At 34.6% G+C, this 17,629-nt stretch overlaps 1 protein-coding gene across 1 annotated transcript in view; it reads left to right on the top strand.

Annotated features, from left to right (window-relative positions):
• BRWD3 (bromodomain and WD repeat-containing protein) overlaps nucleotides 1-17,629 on the top strand; it is a 451,316-nt gene that overhangs the window by 325,128 nt on the left and 108,559 nt on the right. Inside the window, 2 exon segments of the mRNA XM_090409588.1 lie at nucleotides 6,650-6,923; nucleotides 13,866-13,991. Of these exon segments, the coding sequence (XP_090265714.1) occupies nucleotides 6,650-6,923; nucleotides 13,866-13,991 (400 nt within the window).

Consider the following 17,629-nt stretch of genomic DNA (forward strand, 5'->3'; position numbering starts at 1 on the left):
TTATCTTGGATGTCTTGATGAACAATAAAATAAATAAATAAAACATTTTTTTAAAATAAATTCGATACAGTGAGACCTTGTTCTAATTATCTGGAATTTGATCTGATGAGGTCTCTCAAAGTTATGTATTGTTAACACTTAAAACTTGTCAAATGTGGATAGGCAGTTTCTCCAGCTGCCTATTCACATTTCATGTTGTCAATTTTCCTTTTGACTATTTTCTACAGTGATTGTGTTGTGTGTTATCTTATGCAATAATTTTTTTTAAATAATTGCTACAAACAGATCTCCTTATTCCAGTGGGTAATGATGATGCCCTTTGGTTGGTTGAAAAGTTTGGATTCAGATCCTGTCTTGACACATCAGCAAAAGATGAGGTGGCTAGTCTCATGGAGATGTTAAAGGTTTTTTTCTCCCAGAAACTTGGGTTTTTCATTCACAAAACAGACAGACCTATCAGAGAAGACATACAATTGAGATATAGGGGACTACTATTATTTGATTTATTGTCCAAATATCATTAATTAGCTTAACATGTTATACATGGCTATGACTGGTCATTGAGCTTAACACATTAAAGTGAATGATTAGATGAGACTGTCGCAGTCATCCAGAAAAGCTTCAGTTTTTAAGTAACTATTGGGATCTTTGATTCTTGGTTTAGTACTCTTTCCTCCATTTCTAAGTAGCTCAAAACATTTTGCTGTCTGTCCTTTGTGTTATCTTTTATATTTTTCAAAACTTTCTCTGTGGTGGATGCTACTTTGTCACAGAGAGGCTTGCATTGTCTCCTTTGATCTCATGCTATTAGATATCTTGTGCCATGGTTGAGCCTCCCTATAGGTTACAAGCTATGCATATTATCCAAATAGAAACCTCAGCAGCAGAAAAAAATACTTCTGAAAAAGAATTGTGATCTCTATGCCATTAAACAGTATACTCCATTATCTTTGTACAGAATTTTCCACAAGGCATATTTTGAAACCATGCAACATGTTATCATAGCAAAATATTCTGATTTTAAATGAGCATAAAGATAACAGCAAATATCAATATCAAAACTGATGACTACCTACTGGAACAAAAATATATAGAAATTGTTACTGGAAATGGAAATCGTACATATTTAGATGTAGATCATAAAATGATGCTAGCCTGGTAGGTCGAGTGGTTAGCATACTACTCTCCAAACAACAGATCATGGGTTTGAATTCCACTGCATTCATGGTTGTTTGTGATTGTCTTACCTTGTGTACTGCTATAATCTTCGTTATGGCACAGTATGACCTTTGCTGTCCTTGCACTATTAAAACCATACCAAAATCATCATCATAAATGGTATAAGAGTCTTACAGTGGCTACACTGCATAGTTCAGAAAACCTGGATAGAGGGACGAGTTCCTGATGAATGGAGTAGAGCTCTCATAGTACCCATATATAAAAAGGGAAATAAAACTGAATGTGAGAATTACAGAGGTATTTCCCTACTGGGTGTTCCTGGGAAGATCTATGCAAGTATACTTGAGAAATGGTTGAGAAGAATTGTGGAAGAAAAGCATGGTGAAGAAGAAACTGGATTCAGGCCAAATAGAAGCTGTCAGGATCAAATCTTCACTTTACGACAAATAGTCGAGAAAGCATAGGAATATAACAAAGATCTGTATTTAAGTTTTGTCGATTTGGAAAAGGCATATGACAAGGTGCCAAGAGAGAAGCTACAGTTATATGGTGTCAATGGGGCATTATATCAAGCAATACTTAGTCTTTATTTGAGTTGTAAGTCAGCAGTTAGATTGAAGGAAGTACAAGAAGATGGTTTAATGTTAAATCTGGTGTGAGACAAGGATGTACATTATCCCCCCCCCCTGTTATTCATTATCTATATGGATCACATTATGAAGGAAAGTGGTATTAAACATGATATCAAAATTGGAGATGTTAATGTCTGCTCTTTGCTGTATGCGGACGATGTTATACTTCTAAATAAATCAGCTACAAGTCTGCAAGATTCTCTGACTAAATTGAATAGCCGTTGTAATAGATATGGTATGAAGGTCAGCAATAAAAAGACAAAGACAATGAAAATAGGCAGAACCATTGAAAATGTCAACTGTGTTGTGAATGGAGAACCTGTGGAACAAGTGAAACGTTTCAGCTACTTAGGCATGATTTTTAGTGAAGATGGTAAATTAAATATAGAAATAGACAACAGAAGCAGCAAAGCTGGTATGGTAGGAAGTCAATTGAATAAATTCATATGGAATAAGAGAGAAATTAGTCGGAACACTAAATTAGCTGTATACAAGATAGTGTTCAAACCAGTTTTAACTTATGGATCTGAGAGCTGGGTCAGAAGTAAAACACTCGACCAAAGACTAGAGACCGCAGATATGAGAGTCCTGAGAAAGATTATAGGTGTGAACAGATGGCATCAATGGCAATATCATATTAAAAATGAGGATATTAGGAAAGAACTTGACATTGTCAACATCCAGGAATGCGTTAGCAGAGCTAATCTCAGGTGGTATGGTCACTTAAACAGAATGGGCAAAGAAAGATTAGCAAAACAAGTGTTCTCTGCCAGGTTGGCAGCAAAACGACCCAGAGGAAGACCAAGATGTAGGTTGATTGATACGGTACAAAGTGCCTTAGACGATAGAAATATAAGATCTGATAATATTGGAGTCTTGACAAGTAACAGACTGATTTGGAGAAAAATTGTAGATAGGAAGTTAACAATGATGTAATTTTTTTCATGTAGTACTGTCACCCCTTGAGGGTACATGGCAGGAATTTGATGATGATGATAAAAAAACAAACCATTTCAATAAACAAAAGATTTGATGGAATGCAAAAAATAAAAAATTCAGGTCCAAAACTCTTGAACTCCATGCATCATTTGTAAACCAGTAGTCCCAGTTCATTCCATTGTAGATAGAATGAGATCTTGCATTCAGTTGTTATCTACCTTCTACCTTTAGAATTTCATCTTTAGAAGGTAGATGGTAGTTCATCTACCTTTAGATGGTAGATGAATTTCATTTCTTGGTATGAGAAACTCATGTTTATTAGCATCTTGAAGTGTCTTGAAATATTTCGTATTTGATCTTAAGAGCACACCTTAGCCCACCCATGGTTACTAATATGCTCTTGGTATAAAACCTTTCATCAGTGGGATCCACATTTAAAATAATAATAATAAACTAGCCAAGCTGTTAAGACTATACAAATATTCCATCTTTCACTAAAAAAAATAAAAATCTGTGCATCTGATCACTAAAGTGAGAAAACAGTTGCAACTTTGCACCACAACTAGTCTTCGTGTAATAGCCTCTTTACCAATATTCCTGTCCATTTGAGACTGACACCAGCAGTGTAAGAAGCATCAGTGGAACTAGCAGAAGAATTGCAGCAATACCAAGTCAACATAATTGTATTACCAAAACAAAGAAGAAGACAGATAGGTGATATGTTTCCAAATAACAAGCACACTACTTGGAAAGAAGTCAACAGACAACATAGTGCAAGGAACAAACAGCTATGACACCCATCTCCTATGGGACATATTTTCCACAAGCATACAATAGCAATCAATGAGAATTTTGGACTATTCTTCCTTCAGGTATGCAATGAGGTGCTGGACTGTTATTTGGGCAGACGTCCCTTCACCTTTGAGAGTTTGGTTAGAAATGAAACCTTTGATTATAGACTCGAGACCACAAATATTAGTGATCTGAGAAAGATTAGGGGAGTGAACAGATGGAATCAATCACAGCATCATATGAAAAATGAGGATATTAAGAAAGAACTTGACATTGTTAGCATTCAGGAATGTTTTAACAGAACTAATCTCAGGTGGTATAGCCACTTAAACAGAATGGAAGAGTAAAGATTAGCAAAACAAGTGTGCTTTGCTGAACTGGCAGGAAAACGACCCAGAGGAAACCCAAGAACTAGGTGGCTTAATATAATAAAAAGTGCCTTAGAAGACAGTAATATAAGATCTTATAATACATACGAAGTGTAACAATTTAATTCCCAGAACGACCGTGTAGTGTCGCCCATGTAGTGATTTGGTTGGAGTCATGTGAGTAATCGTATTAGTACATCTTTTAACTAATGCGTGCATAAACCTCAAGCTGATAGTCATTTGCTAGTTGGTGATTGCAAAAACAATAGAGATCTGCATGTAAACTTTGGCATAAAAATGTGTGATTAAAATTTGGGGCGGTGTGTTAACATCAAATTTTGTGTAGAAATCGGCAAAACTGCTACCAAAATATTGCCACTTTCAACAGCTCCAACACTGCTACTGAAATGTTGGAGCTGCTGAAAATGGCATATGGTATGGATGCCCTGAAAAGGTCAAGTGTCTTTAAGTGGCATAAGAGATTCGAAGGTGGGCAAGAAGATGTGAATGACGACCCCAGAAATGGGCAGCCAAAAACAAAAATGATGGGTGCAAATATGCACAGAGTTCGAGATTTGGTATGGTCTGACAGACGATTAAGTGTGTAATTAATGGATGATGAATTTGCAAATGAATCGAGAAACAGTCAGGGTAATTTTAACTGAAGAATTGAGTATGCGAAAGATTTCCTCAAAGTTTGTGCCTTGGATCTTGGCGGACGAACAGAAGCAGCGGCGAGTTCAATTTGCAACTGATCTTCTGTAAATAAGTATGTTTCCAAGAGTAATTACAGGTGACAAAACCTGGCGCTTCCAGTACAATCCTGAAACAGAGCATACAGTGGAAAACCCTGAGTTCACCACGTCTGTAAAAAGCATGCATGTCACTTTCGCAGATCGAGACCGTGCTGATGTGTTTCTTGGATCAAAAGGTGATAGTCCATTATGAATTCATAGAACATGGTCAAAAGGGTCAACCAACAATGCTATTTAGAGGTGCTGAAAAGATTACGAGATTCTGTTTGGGGAAAAAGACCTGAATTGTGGCCTGACAAGTGGATCATCCTTCACAACAATGCGCCAAGCCATAGTGCACTCATTGTGAGAGAGTTTCTGGCCAAAAAATCGATTACCAAATTAAGTCATCCTGCTTATTTACCCTTCCCTGTGATTTCTGGCTGTTTCCAAAATTAAAAACTGTGCTAAAAGGATGAAGATTTTCTGACATCACTGATATCCAGCATAATATGATAAAGGAACTCGAGTATTCTGGAAAAAGAGTTCCAGGCATGTTTCCAAAAATGGGAACGCCATCTAAACCAATGTATAAATGCACAAGGGGCTACTTCGAAGGTGACAGTAGCCACTAATGTGTAGTTCTGAACATAGGTTTTTTTTACAGGTGCATTCTGGGAATTAAATTGTCACACCTCGTATAAGATATGACAAATTTCCTCCAAATTAATACTGGAGTCTGTCAAGACTCGATATTAATTTGGAAGAAATTTGTTGATCATAAATTAGTAATGATGTAACTTTTTTCATGTAGAACTATTATATTATCCTGCACCTGTCAGGATGATATTGAACTTTTTCATGTTTAGTGCATGTTCTCTCCATGTTTGCCCTCATGCATGTTTTAATGTTGACCATGTTAGTAATGGCTAGTCCATGTGCTAAGCAGAAATCTAACAGGTTCTTGTCATTATAATTAGCACCAGCCCATCTTTCCTCCAAAAATTTCAAATACAACTCAGAGTATGATAATTGTGATGTTGAAACAAACTTTGATATGTAAGGATATGGACGTCATTTTGACTCTTTACAAGGCCTTGACTACTTGGTCCTGTGCACAGATTTAGTCTTCTGGGTTCCAAAGAAGCTGTGGATAGGGTGCAAAGAAGAGTAACATAGATTATATCAGGAACATAGCTTATGAGGATAGAGTGAGTGTGTGGACTCCTGAGCAGAAACTCACCCACTCTTACAGAGCAGTGAGTGCATCTAGTGTGAAGGGAAGTTATGACATCTGGTTTGTGTGATATATAGCCTCTCTCGATGAGTCCTTGACTCCTTGGAGGTCTTAGATAATAATAATAATACAATCTAGATATTCTGTATATATATATATATATATATATGTCTTTTATTGAGTTACAGTTATACCTGTGGAAGTTGGTGGAGGTGTGCTTTCTAGTACCATTATGCTAGACTTCCAGAAGAAAGATTTTTTCTAAGTTCAATTCTAGTTGTTAACTAGTCTAACTTTTTCAGCTAGTTCCTGGGTCATTTGATCTCTGATGTAGACAAATAGAGTTTTCTCCTCCCATAAACTTGGATTTTAAATCCTGCATCTCAGAAAAATTGCTTTAGAATTTGCACTGTTTCAATGATAGGAATGTTAGAGTTTAAGATCATTACATAGTGGCAGTTGTTCCCTGTACTCTCTTCCCAGTTCCTTGAAATTCATCAAATAGTCATGAGTAGCTTTTGGTAATATCTAAGAGTGTAAAATAGATGTCCACTGATTTCCATAACTCCCATGGATTTCTAGGGTTAAATGAGCTTGACTTATACCTTCTAAGGAATAAATTTAGTTGATGATTTTATTTACATTCCAAAGTAACGTTATCTTTTACTAATATGGCCAGTAAATGTATACATGTGTAAAAGTAATTACTAATCAATATTACTGAAATGTGATATAGATATTATATATGTTTGTTTTTGTTGAATATAGGTATGCCTCAGGAAGTTGGTGGAAGCGTAGAAATCACAGCTGCAGAAAGAAAAGCTATGATGTATGTGCCAAGTCGTAAAGAATGGCCATCATGTGGGCGTGATGCTGAATCAGAAAGACTTATTCATGGCTTTGAAAGGATAATGGAACTTTCTATAGCTGAACCTTTTACTGCTCCAGTAGATCTTAACCGATACCCAATGTATGCTATGGTAGTAGAATACCCAATAGATCTGAGTACCATTAAGGCACGCCTTGAAAACCGTTTTTATAGGTACATATAGTTTATCAGTCAATATTTTACTTTAAAAAAGAAAAAAAAAGTTCTGAGACAGTTTTAAATTTATTTTGTTAAGAGAAGGTAACATTAACACTTTGACTGTTGATCACGCCTTTTGGTGTTAAAAAAATTTCTTCAACTCTGCCACCACTATCTTTTGTAGATGTTATGCTTTCATAAAAACCTCTTCTGCAATGTTTGAAGCAGTTTTCTGGAGATGAATTTCAAGCAGAAGTGTTCCTCCCTATTGCGTCTCAAACCTGTTCTATGGGGTTGAGATTTGGGGAACTTATTGGCTACTCGATCCAATTAATATCCTAGGTCTCTAGAAGTATCTTCATTGCACTTGTAGCTCTGTTCATTCATTAAGTATAATGCCTCCCCTACACCATGACCTCAGCACCACCATATCCATTCCTTTCAAGAACATTCTCACAATGGTAAGCAGAACCACTTTCATACCAGATCAAGTGTCATCTAGAATCGGAGGAAAAACTAGAATGACTTTCATCTGTCAAGTGTACATTAACTCATTAGTGTCTTTGTCCAATTTTATGGACACAACAAAATTGAAAACGTGCTCTACGATGAACTATGGATAACGGGATGCAGGCTACAGGCTTTGTATGCTTGGACGTCTTGCCACAGTTTGTTGAGATATCCATGTACCTGTGCTTGAATGGAGCTAACCTGCTGCGATGCATCGTTTCGATGGTGCCACACCTTTGCACGTGATTCAAAAAAGGAATATGGAGAACCGATCAGGGCTTCTGACCTGATGTCCAATCCTCACCTTCTCTTGGTACACCCTGTTAGGTATCTACATGGATACTGAACAAATGAGGATGGGCTGAAAATTTGGGATTTAGCTGACCAAACTGTATTCTTATTGGCTTAAACCACAATATAAAATGGTAGTACAACACGAGAGAATTTCATGCTGGCTGGGGTGTCGCCCAGTTCAACAAGGCCTCCATTGTTTTTCTAGGGAACCAGAGTGAACAGCGAAAAGTCTGCTACTGAAACAGGTCCTGAAACACACCCCAACTCATCATCACCAGAGTTCAAGATCGGTACTATCAACATAAGAAACCTGAATGACAAAGAAATGGAGCTAGTTGAGGAATTGGATAAGTACCAGATCGACATAATAGAGACAAAAAATAGAGAATGAAACAAAAAAGAATACTGATGAGATCTTTCTGAGCAATAAATACGAAAGGTTATATTCAGGCAATGACAATCAAGGAAAAGAAGGTGTAGCCATAATATTCAACACAAAATACGAGCTAATCTTCTTGAATGGCAGTCAGTCTCAAGTGGAGTAATGTGGGCAAATATGAGAATGGGGAACTGGACAATGAGACTTATTTGTGCCTATGATCCCACAGAAGGTTCTACTAAGGTAGAAGTGGAGGAATTTTTTGAGGGTTTAGAGAAAGCAACTGACACAATGAAAAATGAAAAGTTGGTCCTTGTTGGGGATCTAAATAGCAGAATAGAAAATGATTGTCAGACATTCAAAAATAATTTGGAAAAAAGAGCAAAGCTAATAATAATGGCAAATACCTGTTAGATTTCTGCTCAGGACATGGACTGTTTATTACTAATACCATGTTCCAATGTAAAAATGTATACACAAATTCGCATGGAAAGAAGAGGCAAGGAATAGGAAAAGTCTCAATGACTATGTTATTGTTCATAGTTTCATAGTAATGTTTTCTCACTGGTGCAGGACACTAGAATGTACAGAGGATTTGAAATTGGAAGTAATCATGATATATAGTCTTGAGTGGGGTAAAATTGAATTTCATGTTGAAAAGAAGAACAAGTAAGAAAGTTTTAAAGCAATTAAAAGTTGAGTAGTTCTCTGATGTGAACCGTAGACTAAAATACACAAACATTATTGAAGAAAAAATGAAAGGGTTTGAGAACAGGAACCAAACCTTGAAGATTCAGTGATAAATTCTGAAGAAACCATTGATTGCTTCAGCCAGAGAGGCATGTGGTGAAGTTGTCTGCAAGGATAGAAAAATCAGAACTCCATGGTAGACACAGGAAGTTAAAGAGGCAGTGAAGGAAAAGAAGTTCCTGGCAAATAAGCCAGCTTATGTTCTGAGGGAATATAGAAACAAATGTAAGAAAGCTAAACACTGCATAAAACTAGCTAAACAAAAGTCATGGGAAGACTTTGGCAAGAACATAGAAAATAAATATCGAAGGTGGCAAGATATTCTGGAGGTAGTTAAAAAAGCTCAGAAATGGAGGAAAGAGTGCTGTAAAAGGAATTAGAGGTGACATGAAAACTGGAGAAAAAGATATCTTTGAAGTATGGTGTAATTACATTGAAAAACTGCTATATGAGACAATCAGTGATTGCACAGTGGTAAAAAAACACTAATCAGGCATGCAATCAGAAATATATATCCATGCTTGAAGTAGAAAAAGCCATGAAAAGCCTGAAATGTGGAAAGGCAGCTGGAGTAGATGATATTTTCTACCACAAATGCTCAAGTATGGAGGTATAAAAGTCTTACAGTGGCTGCAGTACATTTTCAGAATTCCTGGACAGAGGAATGAATTCCGGATGATTGGAGTAGAACTATCATAGTACCTATATATAAAAAGGGAAATAAAAATGAATGTGGGAATTATAGATTCATTTCCCTACTGAGTGTTCCTGGTAAGATTTATGCAAGTATACTTAAGAAACGATTGAGAAGGATTGTGGAAGAAAATCTTGGTGAAGAACAAGCTGGATTCAGGTCAAATAGAGGCTGTCAAAATCAGATTTTCACTTTACAACAAATAGTTGAGAAATAATTGGATTATAACAAAGATCTGTATTTAAGTTTTGTATATCTATAAAAGACATATTCCAAGGTGCCAAGAGAGAGAAGCTATTCAAAATGCTACAGTCGTATGGTGTCGGTGGGGCATTATATCAAGCAATACTTAGTCTTTATTTGAGTTGTAAGTCAGCAGTTAGAATTGAAGGAAGTACAGGAAGGTGGTTTAATGTTAAATCTGGTGTCAGACAAGGATGTACATTATCCTCTCTGTTATTTATTATCTATATGGATCACAGTGTGAAGGAAAGGGGTATTAAACCTGATATCAAAATTGGAGATGTTAATGTCAGCTCTTTGCTTTATGTGGATGATGTTATACTTCTAAATAAATCCATTACAAGTCTTCAAGATTCCCTGACTAAATTGAATAACTGTTTTAATAGATATGGTATGAAAGTTAGCAATAACAAGATAATGAAAATAGGCAGAAGCATTGAAAATATCAACTCCAAATTGAATAGAGAACCCTATAGAAAAAGTAAAACATTTCAGCAACTTTGGCAAGATTTTTAGTGTAGATGGTAAATTAAATATGGAAATTGACAATGGTATCAACAAAGCAAGTATGGTAAGAAGCAAATTGAATACATTTATATGGAATAAGAAAGAAATTAGTCAAAACACTAAATTAGTTATATATAAGACAGTGTTCAAACCAATTTTAACTTATGAATCTGAGAGCTGGGTCAGAAGTAAAGCACTTGACCAAAGACTAGAGACAGCTGATATGAGTGTCCTGAGAAAGATTAGGAACATGAACAGATGGCAACATCATATTAAAAATGAGGATATTAGGAAAGAACTTGTCATTGTTAGCATCCAGGAATGAGTTGGCAGTGCTAATCTCAAGTGGTATGGTCACTTGAACAGAATGGGAGAGGAAAGATTAGCAAAACAAGTATTCTCTGTCAGGTTGGAAAGAAAAGACCCAGAGGAAGACCAAGATATAATTGATACAGAAAAAGTGCCTTAGAAGATAGAAATATGAGAGCTGATAACGTTGGAGTCTTGACAGGTAACAGATTGATTTGGAGGAAAATTGTAGATAGGAAATTAGTGGTGATGTAAGTTTTTCATATAGTACTATCATATCCTGTACACCCCTTGAGGGTACATATCAGGAATTTGATGTTGTGTGCATGTGCAGGAAAATCTTAAAGTTAAAACATTGTCTGACAAGTAGTATCGCAAAAATTTCATAAATGCAAGTTAAGTTTTTTGCTGTATTGCAAATATATTAATTCATAAACTTTGTTCTGCATTTAAATTTTGTTCGTGTAAGTCATGGTGTTTTTCTTGTTGCATTTATATTATTGATGTTGTTTCTAAACTTGTTATGTGCATCAACAAAAAGATTTGATGCAAATTAAAATGAATAACAAAACTACTTACCTTGGTGATATTATGTAAGATGATGCTGAAATCATATATAATTTTGTCCTACTTTAGTAGTTTTTGTTGTTTATTGTTGAATTTTCCATGAACTGGTTGTTACCATGTTGTGATTAGTTTCATTTTGCATGAAAGGCATGTGACAGTCAATTCATTGAACAGGTGTTGCTTAAATCTGAAATGCATGAGAGAGAGAGAGAGCAAATTGTTCATTCATATGTAAATTCCAACTGTTTATAATCTAAAAAGAAATACGAGGGTGGTCTCGACCATAGATGGCAACACTATTGGCAAGATTTTTTTTTCTAAGTTGGTATATCTGTCATAAGCATCCATGTGAAATTGCAAGTCATTCTATCAAGTAGTTTGTTTTATACAGCTGCCTGAAACAAAAGTGTTGTCTGTATCCCTTGAAATGGATAAAATTGAGTATCGTGCGGTTATAAAATTCTTTGTAAAAAAAGGTTTAATGCTGAAAGAAATTCATTCGTGAGAAAAGATCCGGTTTGCAGAATAAGAAATCATCTTTCATCAGGACAATGCACCTGCCAACAAAGGTGTTTTGGCAATGGGAAAATTAAGGGATCTGCACTATGAATTGTTGGAACATCTATCCTATTCCCCAGATGTGGCTCCCTCTGAATTCTATCTCTTCCCAAAACTTAAGGGAGATTATGTTGAAAAATAAAAATAATTTTGAAATTATAAATTATTATTTTTTTCATTGTTAGGCCAAGAACTTTTCAGACCACCCTCATAGTAACCAATAATCGCAAAGGCAATGAGATTTAAGTCTTTGTATTTTACTTCTCATCCATATAATTGTAGCACTTTGAGCAGCATTTCTCTTGGACCTTGTCATATGCCTTTTCCAGTTGTACAAAACTTAAGTACAGATCTGTTATATTTCCATGTTTTCTCAATGTCTTAAAATGAAAATCTGATCATGACCTTTATTTTGTCTAAATCCAGCTTGTTCTTTTCCAAGTTTTTTTTTCGCAATTTTTCTTAACCTCTTCTCGGTATGCTTGCATAATCTTACCTGAAACATAATCTGTGTGTTCAGGCTAAAGTGCTAGGAGAAAACTCATGTTAGAGGCTTAATGGAATGAAACATCACTGACAAAGGGTTAAAAATAATATTTTATTTTTCCAATATTTCATATCATTAGCATATTTTCATACCTTAGCTGAACTTACATGGATTCTCATTGTTTATTCCATGATCTATTTTCCCTGACTTTCTGAATTAAGTCTCACCCCAATAAATAATTTCTGTAAGATCCTGATTTCAGAATATCTTTAATCTCAGTTTTCTGAGATTAAAAGCTGTTGGCTTTATCATGTCAGATTCTTTTTAATGTATTCATCTTGAGCACACCTTCTTGAACAGAAGAGAATGCCTAGTTTGTTTGATGCTTGTCTGGAGTGTTTATGCCTGAAGATGCTACTGTTGAGTCTCTGTGGCTCATTCAGTATTGAAAATGCCCTTAGATTGGAAAGATCAGAGTTCAAATCCCATGTAGGACTTTAAAGAATCTCTATAAGGGATTTTTACTGAAGGTTAGTTTGCCAATTTCAGACAGAGGTGGCAGGGTTTTACCTCCCAAAAACTGGTTTTTCATCCTTAAATCAGGCAGATTGGTCATAGAACACAGACAAACAAATACCATCCTCATAAACATAATTGTTTCAAACATAATTCAAAACAGATGTTAGATGCATCTGTTTTGAATCAATAGCTGTTAGATGCATACCTGAGCTGCATCTAACAGCTCAGGTATGCATCATAAAATGTTATTACCAGAATCACTTATGTTTAAATTTATTTGTGAAATTGACAGTGACTAAAATCATATTCTTTTGTTATCTGTATTTCACCATGTAAGCCACAATAACAGTTTAGTGGAAAGTACCTTCACTTCAAATTGTTTCGGGTATCTTATAATGCAAAGCACACATCCTTGAATGTATATATGGCCCTGCATTATGGGAAGAAAATTTTTTTATAACTAGTCATCTGAGGAATTACTCTTCCACAATGTAAAACAGTACACACATTACAGGATGTGTGTTTTCATTTTCCATAGCTAGTCATGAAAATACTTCATATTTGAGCCTTTGTTTACTCACTTAATACTTAGTATTAGAATAAAATTTTTCTGAAAACAAGAATATAATTTCTTATCTAATATCATCTAAGTAGCAGTAAACTTGTTACGTCCAAAATCAGAAGCTTAGTAAAAACATGCAATAAATACACCATTTTGTTAGTTATGCGAAAAATATGTCTGATGTTAAGTTAGCTCCATCACTCCATATATCTAGATACCCACTGGCAAGACAGTAAAGTCTGGGGAATGAATCTTTCTCTATTGTAAAGAAGATATATACTGTATGTTTTGGGATATGTGCTTTGCATTATTACTTTATATACCATAATGCTCTCTCATTATGCATGCAGCTAGTCATATAAGTATTTCATGTGCAAAACTTTGTTGTTTATAGCAGGATAAAGTATCAGGTGAAAATAATTTCTTCTACAGTATAATGGATAAAGATGTGAACTACCATTTAAACATCCAATTTAATGTCTTATTATACAGTTTTTAATTTGTTTTGAAGTTATTTTGAAATTATTTTGCTTTATAGTATATTATGTGATTTTAAAATCTTCACTTTTCTTGTTTAGGAGATTGCAAGCAGTAACTTTTGATGTAAGGTTTATTCTGACTAATGCTAAAAAATTCAATGAACCAGGAAGTCATATTGTAAAGCAAGCTAGGAGTATGGTTGAGTTATGTCTGAAATTTATTATGTGAGTGAATTTTTAATTGATTTTTGTTGTTTATATTTTGTACTATATAAATTAATTATTATTATTAATTTTTATGAAAAATCTTTTGTGCATTAATGTTTAGTGTAACGTTGTTGTTTTTCTATATTTTTATTGTAAAACTTATTACTTCTTTCATTTCTAAATAACAAAATTTTTATCTTACATCAAAACTCCAATCAAGTTCTTATGTGCTGCGCTCTTTCTATGATTTTTCGTAGCCTATCCTAGAATTAGAATCATGTGCAAAACTCTCAAACAAAGAGAATGCCTCAGGCTAGAGCCAATTTCTCCCTGATTAAAAATCTGGTATCAAATCCTTTTCAGAACTAAGAGAATTTATTTGTTTAGCTGCGCCATCTTAGTTCCTATACAAGATAGAATTTCTTGTCAGATATGATTCACAGATTATAACGATTTCCAAAACTATCAGAATTACTCAAGCCCTTACTAATTTACTCTTAACTGCAGTCGTAACTGTTTCCTTCTTAAACTCCTGTGCTTCTTACATATACAGGTTCTTTAATTAAAGCAGGTGGTGCATTGACCTAATTGATCAGACATGTATTTTAGGTTAAAAGACAAAGAAATTTATTCATACTAAATACAATACATGTTAAACAAAACTTAAATGAGTTGAAAGGTCCTCAAAATTAAATAAGCTAAACTAACACACAAGATAAGGTTCACAATAGGTATTTCTCATCAGATGACATATAACAAAATTTCAACCTGCCCATATCCCATTTACTTAATACAAATAAGTAGATTTAGTGTCACTTTCTCCTTAATTAACTTCAATACAATTCATCGACCAAAAATTAACAATAATGCTTGAAACTTTACACTTCTAATACTAAAGATCCTTGTTAAAGGAATAGGTGCTAAAGTCCTGAATTCTGCTTTAACGAGTCCGATTTACAAATTTTACACACAATTGCTCACCCTGACTTCAAGATAATATACAATAAGACATAAACTCTACTTTACCAGCCTGACGAATTCAATTAGACGATATTTCTCATTCTGTTCCTTTAGACTTTCTTCCGATCGCTTCCTTGTCTTGGCCAGTCGATTATTCTTCAGCCATGTGCTTCTTTCTAACCTTATGCTCAGGAATGTGCGCTTGGTGCTACTCAAAACCTTGGCGTTTGCTGTTCGTCTCGTCGCATGAAATACTATGCTTGGATAAGCCCGCTACTTAGCCACATCGTTGCCGCCGAACATCACTTGCTCATTCCCATCACATCGAAGCAACTAGCCACAGAAAACCGCAGGGGACAGCCAACATCCAAAACCTGAACAAGTTGAAAAATAACTACCAAAAAGAAGCCTCGAACTAGCATCGCTAAAACTTTTATAGGCTCTGCGTCTGTTCTCCCTATTATGTCATTGATTTTGCAGACACCAGCCAAATTTTGCACATCGCACCTTCCTTCTCATTGCGTCTTCGTGAGGTTGGTTTATATGTGCCTTTGGTTCATATCGCAATCACCCGTGGTCATGTTATTAATCGGATTACGATTGTTTATGCTAAACTTCAACCTTCTTGTTACAAAGTCGCCTTTGCAATACCTTATTTCTTGTCGTTTATTAAGGACCATTTACAAAATTATACAAAAAATTTACATGAAAGGACTATTAATACTATATGTACAAAGATTCAACTATTATCTATTTACAAGTCATTTTTTTTTAGGAAGATGTTGCATTTCAGTTAAATCCCGAATGAAACACTGAAAGACAATTTAAGTGATTGTCTTCCAGATTTAACATTTGTATACAAAATACAAAATCACCTTTAAATTTAAATTTAAAAAGCATACCCAGTATAATAATAATGATGATGATGACAATGAAAACAATAAAAATAATTATTTTAAAAAAATGAAAGAAAATAGTATTGCATTTACACAGAAAATGGTGTTAGTAAAGTGACATGCAAATTTCAAAATGAGAAATTGGGCATCAGTGACTTTTGGCCTCTGTTCTTACAGAAGGTTCTAGTAGAGAAGGCTCTTTTTTTTTTTATAGAGAGAGAGAGAAAGCAATTGGCATAAAGAAACAGAAGCTGGTTCTCTATCTAAGCACAGAGGAAATGAATCCCAAACATACGAGTACTATTTTGGAAAAAAAACATTGGCTTGACATTATTGACATCATCTACATAAAAACTTGAATAAATTCACATGGAGAGAACACACAACAAATAAGACAAATCTATGTATACTCTTCTATCTTGAGATAGAAGAGTATACATAGAGGATTTGAAATAGTGATCACCCATTTAGTTTTGAACAGGATAAAAATGAACTAACATATTAAAAAGTAAAATATGTATGGAAAAGAATCAAAGTCAAACAGCAGCATTCTGAAAAGAACTATAGATTAAAATATACAAATATTATTGAAGAAAAGTGGAGTCATGAAAACCAGAACCAAACCTAAGACTCAATAAGAAGAGAACCAATGATTAATGCAGCCAGAGACAATATATTTCCTTAGAGAATACAAGAGAAAAATATAAGAAAGCTACGTTCTAAAGTAGCTAAACAAAAGTTGCAAGGAAATGTTCAGAAGAATATAGAAAATAGATATTATGAATTTTTAAAGTACCATATGGACATAATTGCCATTACTGAGACAAAGAAGACAAAAACAAGTGAGATCTTACTAAATAATAAATATAGAATGTTATACTTTCTATACTTATTCTTACTTACTTACTTACTATACTTTCTATATTTACCTCTATAATGTTATACTTTCTATATTCTTCCTTTCCTTGATCATTATTTCAAGGAAAGGAAGAAGTAATGAAATAATTATGATCAAGGAAAGGAAGAAGTAGCAATAACATTCACCACCAAATGATAAGCTTGATTGGAAAGCAGTTTCAAGAAGAGTGATGTGGGCACACTTCAAAATGAGGAAATGGACAACGAAAGTTATTTGTGCCTATGGTTCCAAGGAAATGGAAAAAGTGGCCGTTGTTGGAGATCTAAACAGAAGAATAGGAAATGAATCCCACCAGGCATATAGGAATGTTTTGGGAAATGGAGAAAAGGGCAATGCTAATAATAATGATAAGTAGTTTCTGGATTTCTGCTCAGGACACGTTATTAACTAACACCATGTTCCACCATAAAGATCTGCACAAGTTCACGTGGAGAGAACACACAGGAAATAAGAAACGTCTCATTTACTATGTCATTGTTGATAGTGATGTTTTCATGCTGGCTCAAGATATAAGAGTATACTATGGATCTGAAATTGGAAGTGACCATTACTTAGTGCTATGCAGGATAAAAATGGATAATACATTGAAAAGAACAGTGTTTTCGAAAGTTTTAAAAAGAATTAAAGTTGAGCAGCTTTTACAGGTAAACTGTAGATTTGACTATACAAATATTATTGAAGAAAATTTGAAGCAGCTTGAAAACAAGAACCAAACCTTGAAGTCTCTGTGGCAAACTCTGAAGATGACATTAATTGAGTCAGCAAGGGAAGTATGTAGTGAAGTTATCCATAAGGATTAAAAATAAGAACCCCGCAGTGGATACAGGAAGTAAAAGAAGCCATTCTAGAAAATGGATAGGATAATGTATCAAAAATTCCTA

The sequence above is a fragment of the Typopeltis vanoorti genome, chromosome 19 (assembly GCF_054136105.1).
Source record: "Typopeltis vanoorti isolate ZY-2024b chromosome 19, IOZ_Tvanoo_1.0, whole genome shotgun sequence".
Lineage (NCBI taxonomy): Eukaryota > Metazoa > Arthropoda > Arachnida > Uropygi > Thelyphonidae > Typopeltis > Typopeltis vanoorti.